This window comes from Ananas comosus, linkage group 19 (assembly GCF_001540865.1).
Source record: "Ananas comosus cultivar F153 linkage group 19, ASM154086v1, whole genome shotgun sequence".
In the NCBI taxonomy this organism is placed as follows: Eukaryota; Viridiplantae; Streptophyta; class Magnoliopsida; order Poales; family Bromeliaceae; genus Ananas; species Ananas comosus.
Window position 1 is genome coordinate 2,052,195 of NC_033639.1, and position 16,423 is coordinate 2,068,617.

Here is a 16,423-nt window from a genome sequence, read left to right on the forward strand (position 1 = left end):
CTCTTTATGCAGTAGCTTGTGGCTTCCAAAGTTTTAGAGGAAACTAATCTAGCAAAAAGATAAAAGCATATCATAGTGGCTCAAATTATATCAGCTTTTAGCATAACAACACTGGATTTATTTTGGTTTTGATTCTTCACTCAGTTCTATTCATATCATTTGCTACCTCCTTAGAAAATTTGCACAAACCATTTTGCTTTTGCGGGAATGTAGTCACACGAATCACATGAAATAATCAAATTAATCCTGGCAAAGCAAACAATAGGCCCGAATTCTATTACTTAATAACTATTAAATCCATCTAATAAAATGCATTAAAAAAGTTGGATAGTAAAATCGAAAGGACTAACCTCCACCAAAAGTGCGAACCTCCTTTTTTTCTTTTTCCTCTTGATTTTTTTTCGTTTTGTTTGTATGTATACGCATCTTTAGCATGCTCATATCCTCATTCTCTGTACCATTCAAATTATCACAAGTTCATGTTGCTAGAATCACCTCATAAATGTGTAAAAACCTCCCAAAACAAGGAACCAATTATGACTATTAACATCAAAGGGCCATGTTAGCATGTTCGGGAAGAAGAAGAAGAAGAAGGGTGCGAGAAGTAAAATAGAATCAAAAACGTAGTTGTCAGCTGCATCATCGGCCGAAGCACTTCAGTACTGAGGATGTGAAAGTTGAAGAAATGAACTTCAATCCAGCAGATCCTCCAGGGAAGTACGAGATAGCATAATATGCGAGTGCGACAACCTAGCAAAGAAAGGCAATATTAATTAATCATCAGTGAAAATCTAGAGGAAAAGGCAGTGTCCTCATGCAACGCTTTTCAGTAGTTTAACACCAGCACCAACCGTCCCTAGAGCAAGTGGCAAAGGGCTTGGTGGTTGGCACCCAAGGTCCCAAGTTCGAATGCTAGTTGATTCACATTTTTCAGCTAAGTTTATTTCTAAATGAAATAAACGAAGCAGTAGCGTGCTACCTATTTCTCAAAAAAAAAAAAAAAAAAAGTTTAACACCAGCAGAATCGCTATCTGAGGATAGCTGTTAGAATAAGCCCTAATGGCTTTTCCATGAACTTACCCCTAGAGAATATCAGTAGTAGATACAAGGAGAAACTCCAAAATTTGGAGCTGAGGCTACTCTCAACATCTTGCCATGGGCAGAAATAGGGTTCCAGTTGGTCCAGTTTGGTTCACTTTTGGAGATAGTCAGATATTGTTATTTGAAGATTTTAATTTAATCCAACCGAACCGAAAACCAAACAAAACCAAACCAAATCTAATTCGGTTTGATTTGGTTTAAACAATTGGTTTAAGGTTCTCCTTTAAGTTAAAAATCTTTAGCAGTTTCACAATAACAGCATAGTGATTTAGATTGGATAGCTATAATTTATTATTTCAAACTGAAGTGACCATATATGCGTTCATTACATCAAAATTTGTTAAATAACATTTGTGAATCAAAATCATACATTAGTCAAGCATGCATAGCATAGACATGCATATAGATTGTTATTCAATTGCGCACCTGGCTTGATTTAACAAACCAAATGGAGACCAAAATATATAAATTTTGTATAACGAAACCAAAGTAGAATTCAAATAAATCAAATGAAATTGCTTTATTTGGTTTGGTTTTGCTTAGTTTAGTTTTGGGGCCAACTACAAAAACACTCAGGCAGAACTTTGGACTTTTTGTTTGCCAATTGTATGTGCTTTTGCTTCTTGAATAGATAAACTGTTCTAAATACCAGGCGAACAAGCCCTGGAACTTCATGAGTATTAGTGCATATCATCATTGAACTTAAACATGGTGATTGAAGATTGATACCTGAAGAACGGAGAAGAAGACAAAGAGAATGTAACTGTGACGCACCACAGACACATATATGGTGCCAATCATGCTTCCAACAAATCCCAGGGTAAAAGGAAGTCTCTGCAGCAAAGATAAGACCAAATTAAATATATATCACTACCACACATTTAAGAGATGATCTAAGTTTTCCTTATCAAGATAGATTTTGTGTCGAATAGAAGTTCAAGGATCAATCACATGCAGTGGACATATACAATGAGCCTTGGAACATTTCTTTAATTAGCATAGTGGTAATGGTATTTACTAATATAAATGATGCCATTGTACCACAATTAACAAATGATCTTTAGTACGAAAGAAAAACCATGTATTTTAGAGGCCTAGAGTAAAGGATGACCAAGACATTTTCCTTTTCATCTTGTAGCACTAGTCAAATGCTTGCATTTATTGGTACTATAAAAATTACTCATTTATCAATTGTTACCACTTGGTGATGTGTTTCACACTATTTAACAACAAACACCATGGAAACAACATGCTAATGGAACAAAAGATATAATCTAATGATGTGCATTTCGCATTTTGTTAAATTATATGAAACAACCATTATTCTCCAAAAACTTAAGCTACTAAAACGGTGTTTTAATATAATATTCAACACTCCCCCCAACATCTAGGCTTAAGGCTATTCGATAAGCCTAAGACGGGGACATAAATTAAATGCGAGGAAATTAATTATACTAGGAGTTTGGCGGGACTCGAATTCAGAACCCTCTGCTCTAATACTATGTTAAATTATATAAAACAACCATTATTATCCAAAAGCTTAAGCTACTAGAAAACGGTGTTTTAAATATTTAGATTCAACACATTGAGAATAAGATGTAGCCATGTAGGAGGCACAAATCCAATAGAAAGACAGAACGAGTTAAAAAGGGACCAGAAGACAAGGGAGGCACCAAAACATTTGGAAAAGTATCTATACCAGTACTCCAATATATCATGCAATGAGAAGGCAAAAATACTAAATCAGATTTCCCAAGATATGAAATATCAATGAAAATTGGACTTTAAACATATGTGTGCTTACATCAACTCTAGAAAAATTAAGAAATAAACTAATTGATGCTACACCTCAATTAACGAAAACTACGATGGCTCCACAAGTCCAGCCCAAACTACAGCTTAGGGCCTCATTTGGCATTGTTGCCATTTCTAACTTTCTAAGTTGTTTTGATAAACAAGAACTCCATGTGGTCAGATGTGCCGGCATATGGACTTCCCTATTCTTGTCATCATTGACTAGCACCCTGCCCAGACGCCTGAAGGCATCTTCTTCAAAAGAACATATAAGTGAAAAAAAAGCAACTAAGTTCTTATATTTTGTTGCCAAACAAACCCCGTAGATGTACGGATTGCAAGCACTCCACCATTTACCATACATCCTATTACATAAAATCTGTGTTTAAAAAACAAAACAAATGAAGATGATACCAAATGACGCCTGAGGAATAAGTTACTTCCGTTGGCACTCTACTCACTCATCTACAGATATATTTCATGCAGCTGGACCTCCAAATATAGTAACTGCGAGTGCACATGCTTCGATCTTAGAACATAGTTATAGTCAACTGGATTTGCACCTTTGCAACCAAAGAGCAAGCAATACTGGTTAAGTTTCAGAACGAAAAATTTGACAGCAAAACCAACAGTAGTACCAAAAGAATGTGACTCAGTTGCGAAGATTCGGGAAAAATCATAATTATTTCTATGGCAACTGTCGGAAAAGGCAAGACCGAAATTCTAGTCCTTAACAAAGTGTTGTTTGGTTATAATGGGAAGCAAGATTATACTGCAATTCTTTCATGACGACAGAAACTAGTTACTATCCTTAATACATCTAAGAAAAATACCACTCAAAAAAAAAAAATCACTTCTAAACCCTTGCAATCAAGTCATACAGGTTGACCTCAAACAAAGTCTAAGAACAGCACCTAGGCAATGTACTCCCTAGTCCTACCACCTATGCTTAGAAAATATGAGCAAGTTTAATGGGAACTCAACTCAACTCTATAATCCTCTATAAGATTGTAAATCACAATGAACACAAATTGGAAAATGGAATCACAAAATTATTTTGCTGAAGAATTAAAAGTTCTACCTCTGTCTCTTAACCCATCCAGCATGAGATGCCACACCAAGTCACGACGATTATCCAAATCTATTTCTTATCAGATAATATATCCTAGATCTTAACCCTACTACCCAACACTAACTGAGTGTGAGATGCAAAGACAAGTTTGTTTATATGCAACTGTAAAAGAAACAACATGGATCTTCCTCTTAGGAGCAAATCAAGAATCATAGGGACATGACCATTCTTGTATTTTAGCTGCTTTCTTAGGCTTCCAAGCTTGGAAAAAAGATAACTCATTGTGCTATTCTATATCTAACTATATATTTGCCATTACATAGCTTTCCTGATGTTCATAATCAATTTGACAATATAGTTTAATCTACTTCTTACATCTTTAACTGCTCTTAGTTCTCCACTCTTAAATAATATTGAAAAAGGAGGAACAGAAATTAAAACAAGAAATAACTAGAATTAGAACCTCTTTAGAAGCCATGTGAGCCAGCTGATACTTGGCACCTTTAAGTGCGAAAAACGATCCAACAATAAAGGCAGAGCCAAGCGTGAAACAAATGGCAAATTTCTGGGGCATCAGCACCATAACTGGCAGGAACATAGTGAATGCAATGAAAACCAGGAAGATCCCACTGGCAAGGAGAAGACCAAAATACATGAGCAATTTCCCCGATGGAACACTGCTAGTAGCAGATTGAAATCTCCCTGGTAACTCTGTTACACCCTTTGAAAACCTGAATAACACACAACCCACAAACAAATAAACTTTCATTAATATTTGAGATGAAAGATGGATTTCTGCAATTTGTACCCCTGCTAATATGCAAAAATTGCAAATAGCAATGCAGAGTTGGTATTGGCGCACATAACCTTGAAAACTTTGCTTGAATGCAAATTAATCCAATTTTCAGAGGTGTGCATGCTACTTCCAACTTTGCAGCGGTATTTACAGTTTTGCATATTTGCGTTGGTATATATGCTAAAAATCATAAGAAAGAATATGAAACAAGAGCCTCATTAAATAGAATAATCAACAATATTACAAAAGCCATCATATATAAACAGCTTCTTAGTAATTCTTGACAGAGATATATCACTTTGTTCTTTCGCCTTCCTAACCTAATTCATCCGTAAACATCCAAAGAGCTAATTATTAGCACCTATGACAGATGACAGTATGATCTTCTTTTATGTGTCAATTCTTCTGTTAATTGTCCTTATTAGATTAAAATGTGCTTGATGGTTTGTTCAGAGCTAGTGAGATAATTTGGTAAGTAGCCAAACAGTGTTCTTTACAAAATCACAGTTAATGTGGAGTTGTGGTATTAGTCACATGATTAAATAAGATATACAAGTATAAGGTGCAAAATACTAGTTGAACAAATAGGAAGAGGTATGTTTAAGGGTGAACATTTAGACTCTTGAGTCAATTTTGGACACAAACTGGAATAAACGAGTTTTTGGTAAAAACAGAATCAAATGAATAAAACTATTAAAATAAAACCGATCTGAAGCATATGGATTCTGTACGGTAATTTCAAATGTTCTGGGACTACTCATTGTCAAACTTTGTTCTTTAATGCTATTCGACAAAACAGGTAAATTTTCAATCTAATGGCTGTAGTTTTTAATTAATACAACCATTAGATGGAATCTAAAGGATGTAATATAACATAATCCTTATTCACACTAATAGTCAAATAAAATCCTCTTTCTTTTGTATTTCAAAATTAAAAGATATATCAAGTATGGAGTCTCCCCATGATTCAATCAAATAAACAAAAAGATACAATTTGGTAATTTTCTTAAATGCACACATCTAGGTAACAATTAGGCACTAATAGCAGTATAGCCTAACATCAACATGAATCATTCAACCACTTCCTCTCAATTTTCCAATTAAATTGGGCCAGGAAGACTCTAAGATACAGTTAATTATATTTCAAAATGTCGAATTAAGCGTCGCATTTTTTGATGTTTGAAGACTAAAGCAAAGACAAACTATCATTCTTCTGTTTCCATTCCTCTTTTTCCTTCTTCTATTTAGGCTCTTGCTCCAATTTTTTCACTTCATGTATGCTCTTTTTTCCGCATCTTTCCTTATGATCGCACAAGGTTACAGACAAACAAGAATACCTGATTCAAAATGTCTAATCAGATTGGCATTGTACAACGTTGTTAATTATGCACAAAGCATCTTTTGGTTTCTTGATGCTAAACCATATCTTAGGCAACATCAAATTCGTATTTTCCAACTCTAACCCTCACCTCTCCTTCAGATAAAAATTCTTGTTTTTTTTTTCTCTCTTGCTTCCCATGTAACAATTCTTATCGCCATTTTGTAAAATTAAGAAATGGGAGAATCTAGTAACAAATATCAAAACCATAACTACAATTAATCAACTCTTACTTAAAGAAGCAATAGGAAACGATTCAGAACCAGATCGATCACTGTAGTGGAAAAACTAGGATCTAGGTCTAAAATTGGGATCTCCCTTACACGTTTAGGGTTCCGGCGAACTTGTCATTGGCGGTTCTCACCGCGGCCTCGATGTCGAATCCGACGCCTCCCTCCTCCTCAGCAGATCTCGCAGCGGCGTACGAGTTCCACTCTGCGAGGACGGAGGCGGAGGAGGCGCTGCCGCCGTCGCCGCCGCTTGTCGGGCCCCCCGTGAACCACGCCTGCGCCGTCTTCTTCATCGCCGTGGGGGAGGTGGGGGCAGGGAAGGTGGGGAGAGAGAGAGCGCTCAGAGGGTTCGAAGAAGCATCGCCTCCGCCATTAATGGCGACGGAGAGAGTTGGGGGGTGGGGGTGTGTTGGGGGCGGGGAAGAGTAAGTTGCAGTGGTCCCCAACTTTTAACTCATTTTCATTTTGGTCCCTTACCTTTCTTTCAATTTGATCACGACCTTTTCTAGTTTTTCCGCTTTGGTTCCTTACCTCTTCTTCCATATGCGCATCAATATAAATTATATAATACATACATATATTAAATCTTGAATCTTGAATTCTGACATGAGTACATGTCGCTCTCCCCACTCCCCCCTTTCCTCCCTCCCTTGCTCGCTCTTTGCTCGCTCCAGATGAGATCGAACAAGATTTGCCCCACTCTTGAGTTCTGATAGGAGTACATATTACTCTCCAATTCGCCCCTTCCCTCCCTCCCTTGCTCTTTTCTCGCTGCGGATGAGATCGAGTGAGATTTGCCCCGCTCCACCAAGATCTATAGCGTTGTACCTATTGCTCTCCAACTCGCCCCTTCCCTCCCTCCTTTGCTCTTTTCTCGCTACGGATGAGAACGACTGAGATTTGCCCCACTCCACCGAGATCTGTAGCGCTGTACTAGAAATCTGCAAAGTACGATACCGTACCTTTGCCGTATGCTAAGATCTAGCTTTGTGTTGCATTTCGCGCAATCCACGATGGGTTGTCGACTTCTACAATGGCCCCGCTTTCCTTTTTCCATGTGCGGGCCAAAGGGTTGTCAAAAGGCTGTTGAATACAATGCTTGGCAGCACAACTCCCTTTCCCCCCATCTTCCCCTTTCTACAATGGCTTTCCTTTCTCATTTACCTATCCCTACAGTCGTCAGATGTTCGTCTTACCTATCCCTACAGTTGCCGGAGGTTCGTCGGAGGTTCGTCGCCTAATGCTGAGATGTATGGACAACCCCCCTCCCTCCCTCCCTCCCTCCCTCACTCCCTACTACTACGATTGCCACCTTCTTCTCTTTCATCCTCCCTGCATCGCTCCCTACCACTACGGTTGCCATCTTCCTCTCTCTCATCCTCCCTGCAACATTGCTTATAAATACTCTTACATCTATGCAGAGGAAGCTTAATGTCCTGCTAACTTTCTTTTCCAAGGTTTGTTTTAGAAGTTAGCATTTGTAAGAACAAAATCAATTATGTGTACTGTAACAACCCAGCCACTATTAACAATAACTCGTTGGGCTCAAACACCGACCCAAAATGCTGAAGCATAGTTATTATTACTAGTGTCTAAGTCTCTTATATACTCAATTATATCCTCATTCCTATCCGATGTGGAATTATTCGGGTGTAACAGACTCATTCCTTATCTGATGTGGGATTATTCGGATGTAACAGACTCCTCCTGTCGTATCTGATGTGGGATTATTCGGATGTAATAGACTCCTCCCGTGGAATTATTCGGGTGTAACAGACTCCTTCCGTTAAAACCCTGACGTCCTCGTCAATCTAATCACACACCCAGCTCGAGATCACCAGGCAATGTGAGACTCATCTCGCTAGCCTTGTCACTATCCGATGTGGGATTATTTGGGTATAACAGACTCCTCCTGCCGTATCCGATATAGGATTATTCGGGTGCAACTGACTCCTCTCGTGGGCCGCATCCGATGTAGAATTATTCGGGTGTAACGGACTCCTCCTGTGGGATTATTCGGGTATAACAGACTCCTCCCATTAAGGCCCTGACGTCCTCGTCAGTCCAATCACACACACAACCCGAGATCATCAGGCGATATGAGACTCATCTCGCTAGCCTTGTCATTATTTGGGTGTAACAGACTTCTCCCGTTAAGGCCTTGACGTCCTCGTCAATCCAATCACACACGCAGCCCAAGATAACTAGGCAATGTGAGACTCGTCTCGCTAGCCTCATCATTCAGACTAGCAGGTCACCTTGTAATTCAGACTCCGGCATAGCCTATAACCTTGTCTTTCAAATCTTGGCTCAGCCGAGACTCGCCACACATTTCCCTTCGACCCAAACACCGACCCAAAATGCTTAAGCCCAATTATTATTAATAGTATCTAAGTCTCTTATATACCCAATCAGATCCTCATTCCTATCTGATATGGGATTATTCGAGTGTGACATGTACTTTCTTTAGGTGTAGAATTCTAATGTTTACACTTTTCATGTTCTTCTAGGTTTTCTTCCCATTCTCCTCTAGGTTTGCATTTGCTTCTCCCTACTCACTGACCGGCACTCCTCTTTTCCTTCTGCTTTATACGTTCTTCTGGTGAGTAAGGTGATAGTCTCCTTGCCCCCATTTACGATATATATAGCTGTTGGTATCTTGCTCCCTCTCCAGAATTCCTATTGCATGTATATCTATTTCCAGCCTGGGGGTTTTAATTTGCGACTTTGAATGGCAGAGTTTGTTTCTCAGATATCAGAATTGTATTTTGCTAAATCCCTTTCAATATAAAGAAGGGGGACAAGAAAGTAAACAAAATAAATATAAATTAGGGTGAAAATATACATCTGTTGTGCAACCCCATTTTCGCTCTTAATGCATGTAAATTGAGGGAAAAAAATCTATACATATATATTAAATCTTGAGTTTTGAAAGGTGAGAAAAAAGTTAATCTATACTTTTTCTTAATTACATTAAAAGGGTGAAGCCTCAACCTCCTCTTCGTGTTTTCGGGCCTGTGGTCCCTTGGATTTTTTTTTCTCTTTTTTTATAGGGCCCTCTCTCTCTCTCTCTCTCTCTCTTCCTCTCTCTCTCTCTCTCTCTTCCTCTCTCTCTTTTCCATCTCATCCTCTTTTATGAGCTGAAGCCTTCCCCGTACGCCTTCACCTCTTCTCCGTATTTTTGAGCCTGTGGGCATTAACTTCTCCTCCTCTCTTCCACACCCTCATCCTCTATGTACGCCTCCACCTGCGACCCAAACCTACTCCGTGATCGAAACTCTACTCCGTACACATTCGCCTCCTATGCATCACTAGAACCATACTTGCTCCAGGTGCGTCCAATCTCTCTCCCACCTTCCCTATATGCTCAAACCCTATGATTACCTACAGTTTGTTCTCTCCCGATTCGGCACTGTACCTTGCGATATCCCACCGATGCGGGCATTCATTGTCGTTGCGGATCATTAACGGTGGTACCCTCTCTGTCTCTCCTAAATGTCGTTGATCACTATTATACCTCCCTATCTACCGCTGGTGGGGGCATTAAATGACCAAGACGATGCCCTCTCTGTCTCTCCCTCCTTTGCTTCCGATTAATACCGTGTCGGCACTACCTTCCGTACATCTGTGCATTAAATGGTGCCGTGGGCCCTCCTCCCCCCTACATCTTTCTCTCTCCGACGTTGCTAGGCTATCTACTCGGAAAGGTGCGCAACTCGACAATAGCGCTCTGGCCCGTCCCCTCTCTTCTCACTCTGTCCTGCTATTTATATGCTCTCAAATGGTAAGCTTTCATGCCCACTTTCTTTCTAACTTGCAACCTTCATTTTCTTCTAGTGTCGTATATCTACAGAAAGGAGAATGAAGGTCTGGTGCTCTAACCCTAATTGATGCTCAGATGGTTTCGTTCTGCCATGCTCACTGCATAATACATGCTGTGATTTTTGCGCGCCTCTGTATTTTTTAGATTTTCCTTCATTTTGTCGTGCCTACTATGTGTGAACTATTTTTTTTTTAAGAAAGCCCTGCTATGTTCACATTTAATTATTTTTTTGACTGTGCCATTTTTTTCTGAATTTAGGTTTTTTTCCTAAATTTCGGTTTGGGAGTTTGGGGATAAATAGCAAAAGGTTTTGTGGGTTTGTGTTGGCTTTTGCTGCAAAACAAAAGGAAGGTAGAATAGGGAACTTCTTTCAAAAGATTTTTTTTTAATTCAGTGATTGGTGTTTTGAGTTGCTAATGGTTTGTTTACACTTTTTCCTGTTGCTGTTGATCCTTTTATTCTTTGATATGAGGCACGCTGATATGGATGATTCTCAGATAAAATTTTAATTTTTGGGTTATTAACAGTTAAATTTGGACTTGGGGTTGGTTAGATTCTGTTATTGCATAATTGGATTTACTCTGTTGGGAACCGGATGAATCGTCCATCATGCGCTACCAACAAAGATACATGAAAGAATAGAGAAAATCGAACGAATGGTAAAAGAAATAAATGCAGAAAGAATAAATCAAGATTTACGTGGTTCGGCAATTGCCTACGTCCATGGGGAGAGTGAAAGAGATGTATTCTACTATATAAAGAAATAGAAGTACAAGCTTACACCTTATGTCTTCTCTTGGGTAAAAAATCAAGAGCCTTATGGTGAATCGCACATTTCTCTTGTTCCAATGAAAACTACAAGAAAATACCGAAAAAAAAGCTTTTCGTAAAACCAAGAAGACCATATTAGAGAAGTATAGAAAATTCTGATCAAAATCCTTACTTCGAAGAATCCAAACCGCTCAGGCAATTTGGTCGAGAACTGCCGCTCTGCTGCCAACTTCAATTCGTCACATGCGTGCTACCTCCTTTCTCTTGATGTGGCTATCGTACGGCTTCAAGATCCGGCCACCTTTTAATTAATTAGTCTCTTTAATTAATTTTTGGCCACACCGACATACGTACATGCATGTATATATATATATATATATATAGTTCTAACTCCTTATCCTACTCTAATTCATAATTAACATGAATTAGGTTTATGCATGGAAAATCGAATCTGAGTCCAACTTAATTTGAATCCACTAATAAGAATCCTCATGAGATCCTATCTATTATTTCATAGGCCCGGTGCATGGACCAAATCAATAAAAAAGAAGGCATATCTTTAACATTCTCCACCTTGACTTTTTTTTTTACTTCATAACTCTCTCTCATCTTATCGCCCCCTCTCCCTGAGGCATCTTAATCACTAGCAGTCATGTAAATTAGCCATGTTTAGACAATGCCTAAACTTATCCGTTGTTACCGGCTTTGTCATGATGTCAGCTATATTATCTTTCGTAGAAATCTTTATAAGCTGAATTTCTCCATCATCCTCATTAGTGAGCTCCCGTAATTTGTGATATTTGATTTGTATGTGCTTTGTCCTCCCATGGTAAACTGGATTCTTGGCGAGATATATAGCACCCTAACTATCACAACCGATAATCACTTTATTTTGTGTGATCCCGAGTTCACTAACTAAGCCTCTAAGCCAGACCGCTTCCTTAGTTGCTTCAATTGCCGCCATATACTCTACTTCTGTAGTTAACAAGGCAGCAGTCCGCTGCAACGTAGACTTCCAACTGATAGGTCCGCCGCCCAGTAGAAAGACATAACCCGTAATAGACCTACGCTTGTCCAAATCACCCACATAGTCGGAATCTACAAACCCCTTCACTTCATCATTACCAGAATCTTTCGAGTAGAGAATACCTTTATCTGATGTGCCCTTCAGATACCGCAAAATCCACTTCACGGCCTCCCAGTGTTGTTTTCCTGGATTTGACATATACCGACATACAACACTAACTGCATGTGAAAGATCAGGCCTAGTGCAAATCATAGCATACATCAGGCAATCGACTGCACTAGCATATGGTATCTTAGACATAGAAGTAATCTTCTCATTCGTCTTGGAACACATCTCCTCAGAAAGCTTGAAGTGTTGGGCTAATGAAGTCTTGACCGCGTTCGCCTCTGATATATTAAATTGCTTTATAATAGCTCGTATATATGTCTTCTGCGATAGCCATAGCTTATCCTGTATGCGGTTGCGCCGAATCTCCATATCTAGGATTTTCCTAGCACCTCCTAGGTCCTTCATGTCAAATTCTTGTCTCAACTGATCCTTTAATTATTGCACTTCATCTGGATTCTTAGATGCTATAAGCATATTATCGACATATAGCATAAGCAGAATAAACGAGCCATTTTTAAGCCTCCGATAGTAAACACAACTATCATATAAACTCCTGCTACAACCATATAGGATCATAAACCCATCAAACCGCTTATACCACTGCCTCGGTGCCTGCTTCAACCTGTAGAGAGATCTTTTCAGTTTGCACACCAAATTCTCCTTTCCCGGCTGAACAAAGCCTTGAAATTGTTCCATATAAATTTCTTCTGCTAGATCCCTATGAAGTAATGATGTTCGAACGTTAAGCTGTTGAAGCTCTAAATCAAACATAGCCACCATAGCTAAAAACATCCTTATCGACGCGTGCTTTACCACCGGTGAGAAGATCTCATTGAAATCGACTCCCTTTACTTACGCATAGCTCTTGGCTACTTACCGTGCCTTGAATTTTTCTAGCTCTCCATCTGCACCTTGCTTCTTTTTGTAGATCCATTTGCAACCGATGGATCTCTTCCCTTCCAGTAATGGAATCAGATCCCACGTCTGATTCTTCTGTAAAGTCTCCATCTCTTCGGTCATAGCTGTCATCCATCTGCCACTATCTCTGTCATTCTAACTATGAATCAGGTATAAGTTTCATAAAACAAGCAAAATTCATAATTGCAATAGGAATAAAAAAACAACTATAAATATAAGTATTTAACTGCAAGTTTGTAAAAACCAAATAAAGCATCTTTTACTAGTCCCCCTATGCTACTAATTGGCCTATACTTCTTTATATTCTCTTAAATCTATTTATTACAAATTCATCCATCCACTTGCGCCGTAAATTAATATTCTTAGCCATAAAGAACTGAACAGCAGTTTCATCTTGATAGAGATCAGCGAATGCAGCCTCATATACAGCATCATCCCAACCATCAACCTCTTGAATCTTTTCAAATAGTTGTTCGCTCTAGTGGGTACTTCTTTTTTTCATAGCATTGACCATTTCTTTAACAGTAGAAACTAGATTTGATTGCCATTCTTCTTGGACGTCTCTTTGTCTCTTCTTCTTTACTTTTGTAGTAGATGAAGAACCAGCAATTCGACATCGTCAATATTTTTGCTATTAATTTGCTCGCCAATATGACCATAAATTGTTTTGCGATAGTCACTAGTGGCTTGATCATCCCCACAAACAAACTTCAAGGCATCAAAATTGCGTATAGGTTGATTAATATAGTCCTTCATTCTCGGATTAGCCTACATTATTATAGAATAAAAAATAAAGAGTTTATTAGATACATATCTATTTGTATTCTTGAAAAGAAGTAAAGTTAAAAAAAGGTAAATAATGCTAATTGACATACCTGTATATATGCCTCAGCTGTTTCGGACTCCATAGTCACCATCTTTCGTTCATCATCCCATCCTGCTCCGCTTTGTTGTAAAGCAGTCTTGATGCCTTTATATTGTATTTGAAGCCATCCGAGTCTATTCTCTACATTTGTAGCTTCAAAATTTGTGTTGAATTTCTCATTCATAGCTAAAGCAGCCTGATGGAATTGGGTTTTTTTTAAATGACTTATCAGGTTTTTGTCCTGATTTTATCATATCAATAAGTATCTCTAGTAAATAATCTGAGTTCTGCATCAACCATCTCTTATTTGGTGTTCCTTTCACTGCTTTATTTTTTCCTTTTTTATTATCTTGTGTAGGCTCATTTTGTGATAAAAAACCATCCATATCTAAATAAAAGGAAACAAAATATATATAAAATAAATATTTCAAGTAAAATAACCAAAGAGAAAGAAGTATTTTATACATGATCTCAACACCTCAAGAAAAATTGCTAATTAAACACAAAATCAGATGAGTCACAAAAAAATTTAGTAATTAAATGCAAAATAAACGTCCAAAACACAAATTTAATACATCCAAAATACTTGTCCAAAATCTCTACGCATATTTCTTAACACGACACGGTTCAAATGTATGATAAATAGCTTATAAACTAAAAGTTGACATAATCCAGTTAAAATCATATTTAGATCTCAACGAGTAAATAATGGAACAACTTTATAATGACAACCAAACTATCCATCACTGAAATCGGAGTCGCTCAATTCAAATTCATCAAAGTATGGATCTATATTCGTAGGATTAACATAATCTCTCCACATTCTTTTCGCTATTCAACTTTTAATTGCTTTCCAAATTCTAGATTCACTTCGATGATCTTTATAAGCTCTTCTTTGGGAGTAGTAGTTGACTTCGCCTTCTTCTACATCGATCTCAATTCCTAGCTCAGAATCATCCATGCGGAAGAATGGATCATCTGGTGCTATAGTGTGAATGAAATTGTGGAGTATACAACATGTAAGGACTATATCTACTTGTATCTCAAAAGGAAAGAACGGTTGAGATGTTAAAATATTGAAACGGTTTTTCAATATGCCGAATGCTCGTTCAACTTTAGAACGCAAGGATGAGTGGCGAAAGTTGAACAACTCTCGTTTGTTAGTGGGTTTATGACCGGCATGCTCTTTTAAATGGTAGCGAGTGCCTCGATATGGGGCAATAAATCCAGGCATTGTTGTATATCCCGCATCAACCAGATAATACTTATCTGCATTATGTAATATGATTATTAATATATTACATTATTTATTATTACTACTTAACTAATTTTTACCTTCTGGAACTCGAAGACCTTCTGAGGGTGGTAGAGAAAGTGCATCCCTTAAGACGGTGAGATCATTTGCAGATCCCTCCCACCCAGCTGTCACGTATATGAACCTACAATTAGGATTAACTGCAGCTAGCACATTTTGTGTTGTTCCCTTTCGACCACGAAAGCGTGCAACCAATAGTGCTGGCAATCTTGCCTCAATATGTGTATTATCTAAAAGTCCTACACAATTCTACAATAATAATCACTTATTAGATGTAATGCTATATTGTACTACATTTATTAATTTTTAATAGGTATCTTTTAATATTACTTTAAAATAGGGATAATATCGTGGATTTGATTCTATCTCGGGATGAACCTGCGAACTTGCTTGAGTAACATATTGATTTTTAATACCGCAAATTGCTCATAATACATTATTGAAATAATGGCTAATAGTCTCTCCAGATCATACAAATTCGATGCTTATGACTCTATTTTTCATATTATGGCCAATCATGTGAAGAAACATTGCAAGTTGCTCCTCAATAGAAACATATGTGGTGTTCTTTAATAAACCGCTAACTTGAAATATATTAGCTAAAAACAAAAAAGGCTTTTGCTCCAGCCGGAGATAATTAACGCAATGCCTTGCCTTGTGCCACCTTGTAGAATATTCCGCATACGGGTGTTTCTATATATTTCTTGAATAAAAGATGGTTCTTTAGAAATATTGTTGCATTTTCTTTTAAATATTCTATTTAGAAAAATAACGCAAATAATTGTAATAGTCAATACAGCCGTCTCAGAATCATCATCACTCTCATAATCCATCTACATTCACAAGTATTTTATTCATATTAGTGCCATATACAATAGTTAACAATACTATTTTGAACTAGATAGTAAAAATAATAATATGTATCCAAAAGAAAGATCACAAAATAACAATTATACATCAAAAATGAAAATAATAAAATAATAAAGAAAAATAAATACTAACAAATAATTTATAGGTAAATAACATCTCAATATAAAAATTTTGACTATAACATTATAATAGAATATATAATGTATAAGATAGTTAGATCAAGAAAAAATTAAAAAAAAAATTGAGAGGGAAAAGGATTTGCCTTGTAGGGTAGCCAAAATAGAATCTTTTATTGGAAAAGATTCTACTGCAGCAAATTGTTGAGAACCTTTTTTTTTTTTGTGAGGCTAGGTGC

The 16,423-nt window shown here is 37.6% G+C and overlaps 1 protein-coding gene across 1 annotated transcript; it reads right to left on the minus strand.

Annotated features, from left to right (window-relative positions):
• On the minus strand, window positions 241-6,799 carry LOC109725286 (protein transport protein SFT2-like). The gene is made up of 4 exons (XM_020254427.1): window positions 6,465-6,799; window positions 4,431-4,698; window positions 1,831-1,935; window positions 241-750 (listed from the first exon to the last, which is right to left on the minus strand). The coding sequence occupies exons 1-4, from the start codon at window positions 6,662-6,664 to the stop codon at window positions 640-642; spliced, it is 684 nt and encodes a 227-aa protein (XP_020110016.1). The 5' UTR covers window positions 6,665-6,799; the 3' UTR covers window positions 241-639.

What these genes read in the sequence shown, in the direction of transcription:
- LOC109725286 (XM_020254427.1), bottom strand. Translation starts at nt 6,664, where the DNA reads ATGAAGAAGACGGCGCAGGCGTGGTTCACGGGGGGCCCGACAAGCGGC. An exon ending in TTCGCCGGAACCCTAAACGT is followed by an intron (nt 4,699 to 6,464) that starts GTAAGGGAGATC and finishes TGTGTTATTCAG; the next exon opens with GTTTTCAAAGGGTGTAACAG. An exon ending in CTCACATGGCTTCTAAAGAG is followed by an intron (nt 1,936 to 4,430) that starts GTTCTAATTCTA and finishes TCTTTGCTGCAG; the next exon opens with AGACTTCCTTTTACCCTGGG.